Source organism: Marmota flaviventris, chromosome 10 (assembly GCF_047511675.1).
Source record: "Marmota flaviventris isolate mMarFla1 chromosome 10, mMarFla1.hap1, whole genome shotgun sequence".
Taxonomy (NCBI): Eukaryota; Metazoa; Chordata; class Mammalia; order Rodentia; family Sciuridae; genus Marmota; species Marmota flaviventris.
In genome coordinates, this window is record NC_092507.1 from 75,135,321 (window position 1) to 75,153,579 (window position 18,259).

The 18,259-nt window shown below is 36.1% G+C and overlaps 1 protein-coding gene across 7 annotated transcripts in view; it reads right to left on the reverse strand.

Annotated features, from left to right (window-relative positions):
- Window positions 1–15,830: 15,830 nt before the first annotated feature.
- The window catches only part of Kyat3 (kynurenine aminotransferase 3), a 48,726-nt gene continuing 46,297 nt past the window's right edge, over window positions 15,831–18,259 (reverse strand). For all 7 annotated transcript variants that reach the window (XM_071618014.1, XM_027935273.2, XM_027935276.2 and 4 more), the window contains one exon: window positions 15,831–16,025. In XM_071618014.1, the coding sequence (XP_071474115.1) occupies window positions 15,963–16,025 (63 nt within the window). In that variant the 3' untranslated portion in view covers window positions 15,831–15,962. The remainder of the gene's footprint in view (window positions 16,026–18,259) is intronic.

The following is an 18,259-nucleotide window of genomic DNA, read 5'->3' on the forward strand; positions in this document are numbered from 1 at the left end:
CTAGCCTGAAGTCACATAACTAGTATGGCAGAGCTAGGATTAGGACCCTAGTAAATTGGCTCCAGAATCCTTGCAGATATCTCCTAATAGCAACTCCATGTACAAGAATTTAGACTTAAGAGTATCTAAGATCAGGGAATGAATTTGTGGCTCATGGAAGCAGTGGACCTACAGCAATCATGAGGGCTTGATTTAATGGGGCAGCTGTAATCTAAAATATTCTTGACAGTTGTCCCACACAAGAACACTTGAGTCTGTCAGACCATGTGCTACCTAAGCTGAAATGTGCCTGGCTTATATCCCATTTCTAAATGTACCTGCACGTATGATCTTGAATTTAACTGTTCCACTTATTTGTTACTGATTTATTAAAAACTTTGATTTTATTTGTAGCAGGTCCTTCATCAGAGAATAAATCCCAATCATTTTATTGAGAAAATCTGGCAACTTCCCCAAGTACGAGGAAGTCACATATAGGCTTAAAACATTAATCATCTATAAATAGAAAATATTGTCACTTGTATCCTTACAAAATCAAGGAGGAAGATTTACTTCAATATTCATTGAGCAGTGTTTTCTTTTGAATTTTAAATTTATGTTGATGAAAACATCACAAAATAAACAACCTTGAAAGGTTCACATTAACAATTTGTGACTTTTTATATTAGTATTTTTTCTAAAAAATATCACTTAGCATTAAATTTATGACTTCCAAAGTTTTGCTATGTGGGCTGGGGTTGTGGCTCACTGGTGGAGCACTTGCCTAGCATGTGTGAGGCATTGGGTTCAATTCTCAGTATCGCATATAAACAAATAAAATAAATGTTCATCAACAACTAAAAAAAAAAAAAAGATTAAAGAAAGTTTTGTTACACTGTATACTTTGTATACAACCAGAATATGAAAACTTATGCTCTATATGTGTAATATGAATTGTAATGCTTTCTGTTGTTAAATATAAAAAAGAAAATAATAAAAAAATAGACAAAGATTTTTAAAAAGTTTTGCTACACTATTTAGTGTTTTTATTATATATCTTGAAGTCAATATTTTCCCCTAAGTAACCTTTTCATTTTTTAATAAAATCATGGAATTCAAATGATTCTCAAGTACATTGATTTCAGTCTAGATAAAATTTCTGGTCCTTGATCAAGCTCTTTGAGGAAAAATTGAAGGAAAATTAGGTGGTAGAACATGTTCTTATACATATGACCTGTTACTTGCTACTTCTTTGAAGACTGAATTTTCACATTAGCTTTTTATTATTTCTATGAAAATCACATATTAATTGTCATATTATGTAAATGAACATCTAGTTTCAAATAATCTCATTTTTAATCTTAAATTAAAACTCTGAAAATATTAGTTATAAAGTATGACCATGGGATAAGAATATAAAACTACCTCTGTCATCACTGTCATGCATCACTCACAGTATTATTAATTGCCTCTTTGGGAAGCAATCTAGTGATACTCCAAAAATGGCTTATCCGTTAAAGACTTCCCAAGCCAATCATCTCACTTCTGAGAACTAGAATAAGGAAATAAACTGAAATATGGGATATTATGTTCATGAAGATATCCATTGCAATGTTATTTATAATAATATAAAACTGGAAGCAAGATAAATACTAAAAATAGTAGACTTGAAACATTTTGTCATATTCTGAAATGGAAAGCAACCTTTATGTTTAAAGCAGGGGAATAATAATACAAAGGGCTCTGACATTTTGGTATAATTTAGTTGTTAAGACCTCCTATCCATGTCTTAGGTCCTTTTCTAAGCAATGCTTTACCAAGGCTGATTCTGTTACTTCAGATGCTTGAGAGCAAACTACAGTGAGGTCACTGAAGGCATCTGCATCCTAATTTTTTCTTTGTATCTCTGTGACTAATGCTTTCACACACAGTAAACACCCAACAAATATAGGTTTCTGTGATTTCTATGTTTATGTAGTAAAAATGTATTTTTATATCATTATTATTTGGACTATTCTTCACAATAATTAAGCTAAATGAATTAGGTTTTAACCAAGTTTTCCCCCATTGTAACTAGCTTTGCCTCTTTTTTTTTCCCTTAGTGCTTTCTATTATATCTGCTCATTCTCTTTACTTTCTGACCTTTTTGCCTAGGATTTTGTTTGTTCGTAGTAACAAGATGAAAGGATCCTGCCCCACACTTTCTTGAAAGAGCATTTGCCACCCACTATCTTTCCACTGATCTTAGCTAAAACAGGTAGTCTCTGTGCAGTGTCTTGTATTCAGACATCACACCCACACCCTCATGACTTGCCTTATTATTATCTTAGCATTAATAATATATTCACTACTATTGCTTGATGTGTGGCACACACCTGCAATCCCAGCTATGCGGGAGGATGAGGCAGAAGGATCGACAGTTCAAGACCAGCCTAGGCAACTTAGTGAGGAACCCAATCTCAAAACAAAAGATTGAGGGTGTAGTGCAATGGTAGAGCACTACTCGGTTCAATCACCAGTATTAAAAAAAAAAAGAAAAGAAAAAGAAAGAAAAGAAAAAAATTAATACTGTACTTGCTACTATGCCAAATCCCTTATTGAGTATTTTGCATGACAATAAAATAAGCAATTCCTAAATATAGCTTCATAGAGATGGTATTTGGTTCACTGTCAGTTACTTGGGAGACTTCTAGTGGGTTGAGTTTTTAAGGTTATAAAAACCAAAGTTAACTTCAATATCACTTTTGGGTTAAAACCCCAATACATGCAATGAGTTAGCCATCTTTCACCGATTTAAATTACTATTCTACATCATTTGCATTTATGTGATATAAAAATTGCATAAAAGTCCATGTCAATTTTTGCATTAATCTGTTCTCAGTATTTTCACCATGCGAGTTAATTTTGAGGCATTTTCATGAAAAGCTCACTCTAAACATGTCTATGAATTTCTTTTTTAAAATTTTTTTTAGTTGTAGATGGATACAATATGTGTAATATGAATTGTAATGCTTTATTTTATTTATTTATTTTTATGTGGTGCTGAGGATCGAACCAGTGCCTCACACATGCAAGGCAAGCACTCTACCACTGAGCCACAACCCCAACCCCTAAACATGTCTATGAATTTCCATACTCCTTTTGGTTATGTTAAAATTTGGCTACAGTCTTACATTATTGACCATTTTGCAAATGAGGTGTTAGTTATTTCTTTCTGCTTTCTTTTTTGTCTGTGGAAGTCAGTGCTTTAAAAAAATCCCTATTTCCCACAAACCCAAAGTTAACAGTTTGATTTTACAGTATTGAGATCTGGAGAATTTCATACTAATCTAAATGGTTACCAATCTGTATGTCTAAAATCACTTGACATGTTTGCTTTTTTCAAATTTTCATATAGTTGTTCCAGAATAATATATGAACTGAACTTCATATTAATGAGAATTTAGTTTTTGCTTGCTTTCAAACAACTAAATTGCCCTACTATCATACCTCTGGGTACATGTTGAAAGCCACAGTCCAGTCAGAATGATGCCTGGCATTTGCCAGAGGGAATGGTCGAAAGGTGACGCCAGCGAACCATTGAGATGATGATTTGAGTTAAGATATATATATATATATATATATATATATATATATATATATATATATATATATATATATAATTGCTGTGATGCTGGATTGATTGTATTGTATATTTGACCTTTACTGTCGGGCAATAGGGTGGCTCTTGCTGCCTGGGGGGCCGGCTACTTTGGAGTTCCCTTGAGTTGGGGGAGATTGGATGGAGCCTAGTGGAGGGAGTGTGTTCTCGTGTGTGGTGTGTGCAGTGCCAGTGAGAGTTGGGAAATAAAGAGTTGCTGTTTGAATCTACAAGGCTTTGTGGTGGCTCGGTTATTTGTGCCTAGCCAGACTGCGGCAGGTACTTTTATTTGTAACCCCAAACTTTTGGATTTACTTATTTAGTTATTCATTTACTTTTGCGGTACTGGGGATTGGAGTCAGGGGTACTCTACTACTGAGCTATTATCACCAGCCCTTTTTGATGTTGTTTTGAAACAGGGTCTTGTTAAGTTGTCCAGGTTGGTCTCAAACTGGTATCCTATTGCCTCACCATCCTGGGATTACAGATGTGTGCTAGTGTGCCTGACTGGATTCATTAATATGGAAATATAGGTTGAGCACCACTAACTAAAAATCTGAAAGCCAAAATGCTCCAAAACCCAAAACATTTTGAGTACCAACATGATGCCACAAAATAGAAAACTCCACACCATAAGAATTTGTTTCATGAACAAAATTATTAATTTTTAAAATTATTTAAAAATGTTATATAAAATTACATTTAGGGGGCTGGGGTTGTGGCTCAGTGGTAGAACGCTCACTTATTATGGGCAAGGCCCTAGGTTCTATCCACAGCACTACATAGAAATAAATAAATAAATTGAAGATATTGTGTTTAACTACAACTAAAAAATAAATATTTAAAAAATTACATTTAGGCTATGTGTATAAGGTGTATATAAAACAGAAACTAATTTCATGTTTAGACTTGAGTCCCATCCTCAACATATCTTATTATGTACATGCAAATATTCCAACCCCACCAATAAAAAACACTCCAAACTCAAGTTCAAAACACTTCTGGTCACCATGCACAAAACGCAACTCAAAGCGGATCAAGAACCTAGGAATTAGACCAAAGACCCTCACCTAATAGAAGAAAAAGTAGGCCCAAGTCTTCATCGTGTCAGATTAGGCCCCAACTTCCTTAACAAAACTCCTAAAGTGCAAGAAATAAAATCAAGAATCAAATGAGATGGATTCAAACTGAAAAGCTCCTTCTTGGCAAAGGAAACAATCATTGAGGTGAAGAGACAGCCTACGGTATGGGAGCAAATTTATACCACATGCACATCAGATAGAGCACTAATCTCCAGGATATATAAAGATCTCAAAAAATACTCAAAAAACAAACAACTCAATCAATAAATGGGCTAAGGAACTGAACAGACACTTGTGAGAAGAAGATACACAAGCAATCAACAAATATATGAAAAAGTGTTCAACATCTTTAGTAATTAGAGAAATGCAAGTGAAAACTACTCTAAAATTTATCTCATCCCAGTAAGAATGATAGTTATCAAGAATACAAGCAATAATAAGTGTTGGAGAGAATGTGGGGAAAATGGCACACTCATACATTGCTGGTGGGATTGCAAATTGGTGCAACAACCTTGGAAAACAGTGTGGAGATGCCTCAGAAAACTTAGAATGGAACCACCATTTGACCCAGCTATTCCACTTCTTGACCTTTCTATACCCAAAGGACTTAAAATCATCATACTATAGTGACATAGCCACACCAATGTTTGTATTAGCTGAATTCACAATAGCTAAACTGTGGAACCAACCTAGATGCCCATCAATAGATGAATAGATAAAGAAACTGTGGTATATATACACTATGGAATATTACTCAGCATTAAAAGAGAATAAAATTGTAGCATTTGCAGGCAAATGGATGAAGTTGGAGAATATTATGCTAAGTGAAGTAAACCAATCCCTAAAACTTAAAGGCAGAATGTTTTCTCTGATTAGTGGGTGCTGATCTATGATGGGGAGATAGAATGGAGGAACTTTAGATTGGGCAAAGGGAATGGTGAGGAGAATGGAGGAACTTTGGATTGGGCAAAGGGGAGGGTGGGAAAGGGATATGGGGATAGGAAAGATGGTGGAATGAGATGACATCATTACCTTAGGTATATGTATGATTGCACAAATGGTGCGTCTCTACACGGTGTACAATCAAAGAATTGAAATGGTGTGCTTCGTTTGTGTATGATGAATTGAAATGCATTCTGCAGTCATGTACAACTAAGTAGAACAAATAAAAATAAAAATAAATGAAAATAAAAAATAAACACTTCAGGTCCTACACATTTTGAATAAAGGATCTTCACCTGTATACTTTTTATTTATTAGAAAATAAGACAAAGGTTGTGTGACTTTTTAAGAGAAGTCATTGAGCATTGTAGACAATTACTTCCATTTCCTAAAAACTGAAAATCCTGAGTACAAGAAAGACCAGATTAATATTTTTGTATGATGTTATAACTAATTTGCATAATTCAAATTCATGTAAATTGGGCAGCCACATTGTACCCATGCACTTTATTCATGTTTTATTTATACAATCAGATTTCATTCAATAGTCTCTTCCATTTTTTTTTTTTCAATTAAAAGAGTTGAGCTTGATTCTTTGACTAGATACACAATTTGCACACCCAATAATGGAAGAATTGATTGTTTCCAGTTTTTGATATTATAAACAATGTGATCATGAACATCCTTCTTCATATTTATGGGTGAACATGTTTATGTTGAAAGGGTAAATACCTGCCAATGAATCAGGCCATGAAAGAGCATTTTCATATTATATTTTTTTCATTATTGTGAAATTGCCCTCCAGAAACATACCAATTTACTCTTCAGCCAATTGCATTTCTAGAGGAGGCCTATTTCCCCATGTTAGGACTACAGGGGCTGGGACATCACCTCAGTAACCTTCCCTCCTTTTTCTTGTTAGTTCCAGGGATTGAACCCAGAAGCACTCAACCACTGAGCCACATCCCCAGCCCTTTTAATTTTTTTATTTTGAGACAGGATCTCATTAAGTTGCTTAGGGCCTCGATAAATTGCTGAGGTTGGCTTTGAACTTGTGATCCTCCTGCCTCAACCTCCTGAACCTCTGGAATTATAGGTATGCACCACGGTGCCTGGTCCCTCAATCTCATTTTAAACATAAAACCAGTTTCTGATTAGAAATATCTGCTTACCAAGATATTTTATTTAATTTATTAGAAAATAAGACAAAAGTTATGTGACTTCTTAAGAGAATTAATTTAGTATAACCTAACCCTAACCCTAACCTAATCTCTCAAGAGGGAGATGAATATAGCATTCCTGATTTTAATTTATTATTTACTTTTACTATTTTATGTAATTTATTTATGTATACTTGTAATAAAGCAAAAACATTGTTAAAATACATTTAAGTGCCTCCTCTGTCATGTAACTGCCTTTTCTCTATTCTTTCTCCGTAGCAGTTTAGATACATAGCAACTACTGTATGTTTGACCTTTTTGTTTATTGTTTTGTTTTCCCTCACTGGAATGGAAATTTTAGAGGGGAAGGAGTTTTTTTGTTTTGTTTTGTTTTGTTTGCTACTGTATTCTTAGCAACCACAATAGTGACTGGTATATAGCAACCCTTCCAATAATTATTTGCCAATTAAATTAATTGTAAAACAAAATAAAAATATATCAATACATGATCAAAAATGAGCAAAATTTCTTTCTCACCAACCTGTTCAGCCACACAGACCACAAACTTTCCCAAAATTAACCACAGTTCTCAATGAGTGTTCATCCTTTTAGACCTATTTCAGTGGATTTACATATAGTTACAGAAAAATTATATATATGATATACAAGAGAAATATCGAATATTGCTATGCATTTAATTTTATTTAATTAAAATTAAATAAGATGTTATTCTATAAGGTTTTTTTTTTCTTAATATATCTTTGAGATAATATTTTGGTCACACTCAATGTTCCTCCATGTTCTTTTTAAATTCTGCTTTGCCGGATAAAGGCACATTTTAGGTGGCCAAGTGTTTAGAGTTATGTATCCTGGGATTGGACTTCTAGGGGTCAAAGTTCTATATTATTGAGTAGCTGAAACCTTAAGTAAAGGAGGCAGGCTAAAGCAACTTTGAGACAGAATGCTAACTACATCTGTGATTTTAGGAACAATATTTTAGCAAGTCATTAATAAGTGAGAGATGTGGGCCAAAGAAAGACTGGGAGTTAAAAACAAAACAACAACAAAAACAATGATGTCATCATGGCCATATTCAATAGGCTGAAATCTATTCACCGAAGAAACATGGAGTGCTTACTTTTTGCCAGATTCTGCTTGAGGTGCTGGGGACACAGCTGTGAAGAGAATAGTAAAAATTCCTGTCCTCTCGAGGCTGATCTTAGGAGGAGAAGATAGTAAAATTAAGTGAGAAAAACAATGTAAGTTAGATCATTATAAATGCCCAGGAGAAAAAATAAGGCAGGAAAAGAGATTGGAGAGCTAGGAATTACAACTTTATTTATTTAGAGACCAGGTCTCACTATGTTGTCCAGATTGGTCTCAAACACCAGGGCTAAAGTGATCCTCCTTGGCCTCAGCTTCCTGATTAGCTGAAACTGAAAGTATGTGGCACCAGGCCCAGCTAGGAGTTAAATGGGAGATCAGATAAATTCTCCCGAGGGGATAATTGAGTAAAAAAATCTGAAGTAGTCAAGGGGAGTCTGGGGAATAAGTATTCCAAGCAGAGGGAACCACAAGAGAAACAACTTGCAGATTGACTGATGTTCAGGGTCAGCAGGGAGGTTGCCAAGGTCTGAGCACGTAGAGGGCAGGGAAAAGTAGCATGAGATAAGGCTAGTGAAGAACAGAAGTCAGGTGATGTAGGGATTCAAAAGTCATAGTTCAGCTTCTACAGGGAGCAAGGCAGAGAGCCAGAAGGGTTTTGAACAGTGTCATGAACTTTCAAAATGATCACTTCCAAGCATGGAACATGGAAACCAGTGTTTTACCAGGAGGCATTCCAGAGGGAAAAGTTCAGAAAACGGAACAGTTTTCATGAATTTTTTTATTCTTCCATGCATGTATTTGTTAGTATATGTTTCAGGATTAATTATAAAAATAGTGTTATAAGATGTCATCAGGGGAGAGAATGAAGTTATGGTATTTAGAACATATACCGCTGAGGTTTCAAATTAGTATATATATATATATATATATATATATATATATATATTTACAGATAATTAATGAGAGTTAATGAAGCAAATAATTCACCTTTTCTGATAACCATTTACTGATTCAAGGCAACATGATTATCTTATCTTCTTAATGATAATTTTTGCCACAAATGAAAAGCTTTAAAATTTTTTTAGAAGTGCTGTATCTAAATATAAAGGAAAATAGCACCTGTATATTATGATAAAAGTTAATATTGATTAGAAAATCCAATTATTACTACAATTTATTCTGATATATCCCAAGATAGCTGTTTGTCAGCAGGTAAACTTCCTATTTAATTGGCATGATTGAGTAATTAGATGTATTCTCAGAGCAGCAATAAAATGAAAATCTTGTGTTTCAGGAACATGGTTGAGGTTTTTCTTTTGTTTTGTTTTACCCTTGGGTTTATCCAACTGAGACCAAGGACATTCCTTTTTATTTGGGAATAATTTTTAATTTAAAATATTTTGTAATTGTGTAGTTATGTAATTGTTTTCATCATAAGATGGGAAAAATTCTGAATTTAACAAAATTTGTGATGAGTTGTTTTTTGCTCTTACTAAAACCCTCAGAGTCACATCATCTTTTTCCTGGGGTCCTGAAGAAGCCTTCTTATGGGGGTCTCTCTCCCTCTCTCTCTCTTTCCCTCAGGTCAATTGATCTTCTAGAAGACAAATCTGATCATTCTACCGTATAATCTATATCAGATAGTACTGTATTCATCTGTAAATAACAGAAAATGCTATTTCAGTGGCTTAAACAAATAGGGGTTTGCTCATTTCATGCATTACAAAGCCTAGGGGTAGGTACAGTGGCTTCAATATCTTCCAGGCCCCAGTCTCTTTTTATCTTCCTCCTAGGCTGTCCTTCGTGCATAGACTTTCACCCTTGTGCTAGTTGTTCACAGATGTTGCATCTCTAGGGCTACTTCTAAATTGCAAGCAGGAAGAAGGTAGAGGGTGGGGATGACACAAAAGTCTCAGGAAGACATTACTGTTACCTTTTTCTGTGAAAGGAAAGCACTTAAGACCAGTTGCAAAGGAAGCTGAAAAATTGGGTACTTTGACTTTTTAGACTGAATAGAAATAGTAAAATGAGAAGGTGAATATTATTGGGTTTTGATATCCAGATTATAGTTTTTATTATACTCTTTTTTTTCCATAAAAAACGATCTTTAAGAGTTCAGCATTGCTTACTATGTCATACCACATCTCTTATTATTGTGTAGTTTGTTATTGGAGAGTAACTTCTTTGGGGCCTTTGGGAATTGGTAGGCAATTTGTCTTCACTTTTGCTAACCTGTCTGTATTAATGAGGGTTCTCCAGAGAAACATATCCAGGTGGTTATAGAAGCTGGTAAGTCTGTAACCTGTAGGGTGAGCAGAGGTGAAGAATCAGGAGGGGCCTATGTGGCAGGTCAAATCTGAAGGCTATGGATCTGCAACTCCTCTCTTGCTCAAGGGAAGTCAGCCTCTTGTTCTACTGTGGGCTTCAACTCACATTCATCTACATTATGAAGGGCAACTGTTCTGCTCAAACTCCACTGGTGTACAGGTCTGGGGGTAGCTTAGTGGCGGAGTGTATGTTTAGGCCTTGAACTCAATCCCTAACACCAAAAAGAGAAAAAATTCACACACACACACACACACACACACACACACACACACATGAATCTCCATAAATTAAATGGCAATCCCATCTAAAAATTCTTCTAGAAGCATCCGGAATAATGTTTAATCATAAATCTGAGCATCATGGTATAGTCAAACTGACATACAAAATTAACCATTACTACATCTAAAGTAACTATACTTGAACCTCAGGAAATGACATATGCTAAAAGGTATGGGGAAAAGAGCTCAGTTGAGAAATTGAAATGAGTTCTGTGATTAGATCTTCAAGTAGGATGACTGGGAGAGCCGAGCCTGGAGGGGTGAGCAGAAACCCTGTCAGGCAGGGCATTGTTGGCCCTGCTGAGGAGAGTATCCTTTATGTGAACAGCAATAGGAAGTAAAGAAAAAGTGCTAAGTCACGTAAGATATTTACTCATTCACTTCCTCTTGTGTTCATTCTGTCCCTCATTTCAACCAATGTAATTGGTGTGGAAGTGAACTGGAATTGGCCTAAATCACTTGGCATGTCTAATCTCTTTGTTGACAGTGTTTAGTTCAGGGACAAGTCAATAACATACAATTTGTCATTTGTGGAAGCTTCTGAGAAAGGGTCTTTTTTTGTATTTGGTAGCATGACCACATGATGCATAGAAACTTCTTTGGCCATGTTGAATCTTAGAGAGGGAAACCTGAAGATAATATTGACACACATAAAATACATCTGTGGAATGGAGCTTGGGGACAGAGTATAATCTGAGTCTTGGATCAAGCTGTAACTGAAACTAGACTATTCCTAAAATGTTAAGACAGAAAATTTATTTTCATTTGATTTAAACCCATCTAAGTTAGGTTTTTGTAATTTACAACATCAATATTTTTAACTAATATGCATATATATATTCATATGTATATATACATTAAATATGTATGAAGATCACATGTGCATTTTAAAAAGTTCATTTGGTTTAAAAGGAATTAATGGATCACATGGTGAGAAGCAGGAGCACCCATTATGAAGTAGAATAATAAACTGGTTAGGACATGACATTGACCTGCAATAAAATGGTGGCAGTTGGGGCAGAGAGAAGTGATGGATTTAAGAGATATTTAGGATAACACACAGAAGACTTGCTTGAATGTAGGGAGAAACATCTGAAGAAAGTTAAGAGTGATTTCCTCATTTTCCAGCTTGAACTACTGGCTTGGTGGCATCCTTCACTGAGATATGGAAAGCAGACTGAATTTGGTTTGCCTGTTTAGGGTTCACAAAGAGAAAACAAATGAAGTGTGGAATACATGAATTTGGAATTTAATACCAGGAACTGGGTTGGAGATAGACTTGGAAATCACTAGTGTAAAGAGAGTAAATGAAGTTATTTAATGAGAAAGAACACAATTTAGTTTGCAATACCAATATTTAAGGAACAGAAGGAGGTTGAGAAGAGCAGCCAGAGAGTTGAAAGGCAGTTCTGGGTGTGTAGTGTTATAGGAAAAAGAAAAGATAGGGTTTAAGAAGGCCAGCCTAGACCCTGATAGAGAATATCGAGGTAAAGTCAGATAAGACTGGGAATTCTCTTTTAAATCTAGTAACATGGAGATAGTTAGAGAATTTAGAACAATATTGGATGTGGAATTCAGATTGCAGAGGGTTGGGAATTAAGTGAGATGTGTGTATGTGAAAGTGAAATAATCAAACTAGACAAACTCTTTCAAAAGTTATTCTGTTTTGCAGTAAAACTTCTCAAAAAAAAAAAAAAAAATCCAGAGCTAAGTTATCAGTTCTCTTGTTATCTATGCTCAGGTATTTGGTGACCTCATTCAGGCCCATGTCTTTAAATATCATCAGTATGCCAGAGGCTCTCAAATTTCTATCTGCATAGCTGGAATCTATTTCCTAAACTCAACACTTGACTGTTGAACTGCCTACTCATCATCTCCATCTGAAAGTTGAATGAACAACTCAAACTTAAAACTGACCTTCTGCTTTTCTCCCAAGCTTGTGCCTCCTGGAGCCCTCGCTTCAGTGATGCATCCAAGTTTTCTAGATGCTGAGGCCACAATCTGCACTCACTCTTAATTCTTCACTTTCTCTCATGCTCCTTATAAACTCTATTACTAAATACTGTTGATTCTACCTTGGAAATATATCCAGAATCTGACCATTTCTTACCTTGCCACCAACATCACTCCTTCTAGAATTATTGCAATGAGTCTCCATACCTAAACCTTTGCTGACTTTAGCAAAGTCAGATTTACATACTCACTTTCACAGACACACATCTCAACACAGCAGCCAAAGATATCCTTTTAAAAGAACCTCAAGAACTTGAGACCCTGAAGAAGACTGCAAGTACTATATTTCAACAGCAAGAAAGAAAAGGATTGGCTTCACTGTTTGAAAAGAGTTACTCAATTATCAGTAGGAGAGGAGGCTGGAAACTTCAGCCTAGACGAGTGCAAATGCGTATGTTACTTAAACACTGCAGGGCCAAATACTTTGATCACTGAGATATGGAGTTCCTCATGGGCCAGTCTTAGTTTGTCAGTTCAAATCATGGAAATCCTCACCCTGGTGGACCAACAGGAATTTTAAAACACCTGAGGTTGGAGCTGACATAAGAGGCTTCAATAATTACAGTACTAGATTCTAGTATTATTGAACCCTTTGTCTACTGAGAACTCGGGCTGATTCTTTGAAGGCAACATGAAGAAACCCCATGAAAACAGTGTTGATGGAATTCATTCCTGTTATTGTAGCTATAGTTTGTTAATATCATTGCTAGATGATATTCTACTGTGTTAATGTACCCCAAGATATTATATAGTTGAAGGACTGTTTGGAATATAGTTTGGAATAATCATAAACAATGCCACAATAAACATTATATGTTGAAAAAATGGAATGGCACCCTGATTCTCTGGATTAAGCCATCATCCTTACAATCATCCTGAGGTCTTATGTTACTTCTCTGACCTCATATCTACTCCTCTCCCCCTTGGCTAATCCATCCAGTCAAACCAGACGTTAAGCAGTCTTCACACATGGCAGGTACTGTCCTGTTGCAGAGCCATTGTACAGGTTATTTCTTCTCCCTGGAATAATCTTAAGATCTCTACCACGTTCCATTCTTCCTCTCCTTTAAGTCTGCCTCCATGTCTGCTACGTGAACTCTACCTGAACACACTATGTAAAATTGCAATTACCTTCTTCAATCCTCTCATTTTTCCTATCCTGCTCTATTTCATTTCTTCATATAATTTATTTTGCATAAATTCACATACAATATATTTCATTTTGCTCATGATTTAGTCAGTCTCCTTCCTCTGGATAGATGGAAAGGCTTAGAGGGCAGGGATTTTTTGTTTATTTGCCTGGCACACAGGAGTTCATGACTACTTGTGGAAGAGGAAGAGAGGGAGAGAGGGAAGGAGTAAAAAGAGAAGAAAGAAGGAAGGAATTCATCCCCAGAGAGGAAGAAATAATAGGGCAGTCAATAGACTTTCTGAAAAGGATTTTCTAAGATGGGAGCCATATGAAGATACCCCTCTTCTGTGGGAGTCAGCAGAAGATGAGGATATAAGAGAATGAATTGAATCAGTTTTGAGTGTGTGAGAAGAAATGGAATCCAGAACACAGGTGGTGGGATTAACACTGAACAAGTCCAGGGCTGCAGAATGGAATCTTAAAGCCTGGTAAAAATTTCCTCAAGTCTTCAGCAAGGGTGGACAGGCTAAAAATTTTCCATGGGATTTGTATTGTTATGCAATAGTTGGTTTCTGGGGTTCTGAGACTGACTCCTTCTTGACATCAGGGCCTGGCAATTTTTAACCAAGTCTTCCCCACTCTGCTACTACCCTCAACCTGTCTTCCCAGATAGGCTAAGGGATAACCTTTACAACTGGAGGGAAAGATCAAAGGCTGAGTGCTGATGCAGGTGAATCGGGGTTACTGATTGGATCCCATGATGAAGTGCTGCTGTGTAGTTTGTTTTTGCTGTTTCCTGTTTCCCCCCAACCCAGATGAGGTTATCTGCTATGATTTAATTGTGCTGCTGATAGTAGGCTTTGAGGTAGGAGGACAGGGAGGTTAGTTGTTCTTGTTTTTTTTTTTTAAATTATGAAGAATGGGAGAATATCAGGAGTTGCTGCTGTGGTAATAGGTAAAGGAAACTCATTGGGAGAGCAAAAGCACAGAATTATGTGTAGTTTAGGTTAATGACATGAACTCATGATTGCTAGAACTTGCCTAATTGTGCAATTTTTCTCAGTAATGCTCAACATCCCAGGTGCAGGGATGGAACTTCAGCCTCAGGGTTATTTATTTTTTCTTTAACCAGGTAAGTCAGTCAGAACAATGGGGCAATAATTCAAAGCAGCAAAAATATTTTGGCTGAAGTGATGAACAATGGAATCTAAGCTAGGCAAGGAAGAGAGTAGAGATTAAAAGAGGACCATTAGGAATAAAATGGAAATTTCTATGGATTTTAGCAGTGATTATCCAACTTTAACCTGTGCAAAAATCAGAACCAGATCCTGAAATTTTTGTTCACTAAGCCTTGGTGAACACCAGAATCTATTTCTAACATACACCCTGTTGATTCTTACGTAATAAGGGAATGGATCAGTTATTAAGAAATGGTGGATTTGAAACTGTATTATGTTTTAAAAAAATTATGTCTTGAGAGGGTCTGAGGGGGGGGGAGGGAGAGGGAGAGAGAGAGAGAGAGAGAGAGAGAGAGAGAGAGAGAGACTGAGACTATAAGCATGAGCTGGAAGGATAGGTGGTTATAGTGAGATGATGAATCTATTATCTCAGAGTTGAAATATCTCTGTCTGAATGGTGAAAGCCTCAATGTGTGCCTAAAGGAGTGGGTGGCTGAAGTGGAGTGGAGGTGAATATCATCAGAGGTGAAGAGGTCAAAGTACAGAAAACCTAGCTTGTCCATGTAGACCTTGAAGCCACCCCAAATGATGCAGTACTTGGAATAGAGAGAACAAACCATGAACAAGGTTCAAGGGCATTGGTAAATGAAGGGTAGAGAATGACAGGTGCGTAAAGATATGGGACAGAGGGGTGTAACTGGCTAGAAGCTTTCCCACAACGGAGAAATGAAATCGGCTATTATTATGAGTAATTGTTTACCAGGTTTTACATAGATTAGGCCATCAGACGGCCTTCATATGAAGCTGATGCTATTTCTACTCCCCTTTTATAATGAGGAAAATGAAACAGAGGTTTTGCAGGTTAAGATCTCCCAGTTCTCATCTACTATGTTGGGTTGACTGTCATAAAATGATAAGAGGTGTTTTAAGACATTTCAACTAAAAAAAAAGTTAGATCTCCTGTATATTGTTAGCAATGAGGTTAACTTTGGAAAACAATGGAAATATTTATTTAAATTCATTGGTGCTGAAATATTTGTTTTTTAATACACAGCAGGGGGCAGCACTGAGTACAAGTCCATACTAGGCCATGTAGTGGAACCCTCAGCGTGGTTTGCATACATCAAGACTTCGGTTTACTCCATGCCTTAATGATTTCCTCAGCAGCATCCAGGGTGCTGTCTTTCTGTAAATTAATGAAATGATTACAATCATTACATACCAACATAAATTCAAGATGAATAAGATTTAAATAGAAAAGATATAAGCCATAATAACACAAAATGAAGATTTCAATGAATAACTGATCTTAGGTGAAGAAAAATCTTCAAAGTTAAAATGTAAATGCAGAACCCTCAAAAAGGAAAGTAGTTAAATTAATTATAATTACAGAATTAAATCATAGAGAAGAGCTTACACTGAAAATTAATAGCAGTCTTTTCTCCCCTCGCCATTTGTCCTTATTAATCACTCCTCCCCCAAAAAAACCAACCTTTTATAGCAATATCTGGGTTTAGTTCTAATGCTTGCCAACAAAATCTAAATAATATGCTTATGATTCTATTTCTTTGTGAACCTAACATATTTTTCATTATAATTCACCTTGACCAAAAATTTTAGTTCATGAAAGCATTTGCCCACACAGAAATTTGTGTCCAAATGTTTATAGTAGCATTATTCATGATTGCTAAAAAGTGGAAACAATTCAAGTGTCTATTACCTGATGATCAGATAAATAATGAATGTGCCACTGATGCTTAAAACTGCAATTAGTGCAACTGATCCTTTTCTTGTAAAATAGGCATTTGAATTTCTTTGTTTGAGTAGCTTATTTGACTTTTTTCTATTTTTAAAAAATTTTATAAGAGTGCTTTACTTGTTCAGTATAACCATTTTATAGTATATAATACATAAAGACTTCTCAGTTAAAATATTTTAGCTTATGTAGTTTAATGGATTTACCATACAATTTGCTTATAGAATATGAGCTATAGATTTGAAATAAATTATTTTAATTGCTTATTGTCAAAAAAATTTTAGTTTATTTTAAACAAGACTTTGCCTTTTCCTATCAAAATTTCAGCTATGATCATCAAAAAATAATCCACTTAGTTCTTGAATTGGTTATATGTGCTATGACATAAAATTAAACTAAAGAGTAAGCAGCAAAAAATCAGTTTTGGGGTTTCCTCTTCTATGCTTCTTCTTTCTCTTCCCTCTCTTCTAGAATGATTCAGTATGAAAGCTAATAGGTGGGGCTGGGTGCAGGGGAAGTCCATGTGTGGAGGCCAGGGACCTGCGCAGCCTAGTGCAGGATGCTGCAGCCAGAGAGGAATGAGCAGGGTGACCAATTTGGATGGCAAAAGGTGGGCAGGAGCAATGGTGGCAATGTCCTGAAATAGGGTAGTGCAAGTAATGCATCTGGGAGGTAGTGGGCTCCATGCAGGGTTCTGTGCCCTGGATGTGGTTAAGGCAGGCACACAGCATGCCTGTCACAGCCCAGAAAGGGACAGGGAGGTTCCTATGTAGTGAATGACAGAGGGAGTGTGGCACGGAGTGTTGGAGACCTAGTGGAGGGCACTTCTTCCAGTAGGGTGACAGAGCAGGTCAACATGGGGTGTGGATGCAAAGATAGGGTGAGAACAATGACCACATGGGGGAGGTGACAGCAGCTTGGTAGAAGAAGCCTAAGTGGGGTAAAGGGCATCCACTCAGAGATTTGGGGATTGGGTGAAAGTAGTTACAACAACAGAAGAATGATTACATGCAGAGGTATTGCTTAATTAAGTAATTAAGTAACGAGAATCACTATTGAGGGAGGGAGTTCAAATATGAGAAGGGAGAAAACTAGAATAAACTCTGTTGTGGCTTTTAACATGTTAGATGTAGGTATTTATGCAATTGGCCCTTCGTATCCACTGGTTCTGCATCTCAACCAATTGCTGATTGAAAAAAATTTAAAGAAATTACTTTTATACTAAACATGTATAGATTTTTCTTGTCATTATGCTCTAAGCAATATAGTATAAGAACTATTTTCATAGCACTTGTATTATATTAGATTGCAAATAATCTAGGGGTGATTTTAAAGTATACAGGAAGATATATATTTGTTATGTGCAAATACTATGCTATTTATATGAGACTTGAACATCTGTGAATTTTGGTATCTGTAGGGGTTCTGGAACCAATTCCCTTTGGGTATTATGTATAAATGTGTATGTATTTATGTGTATAAACTCACATATTCCCTACCTCTGTCCACTGGGAGGAAGGGTCTGGAATTAGCAATACCCCAACAGTAGTGACATTCTTAATGTCCAGATCTTGGGTTTTAAACACTACTCTGCACTTAAAAGAACCAGGCCTCCTTGGAAATAGTTGACTCCAGATTGTGGTAGATAATGATTAGATGAACTA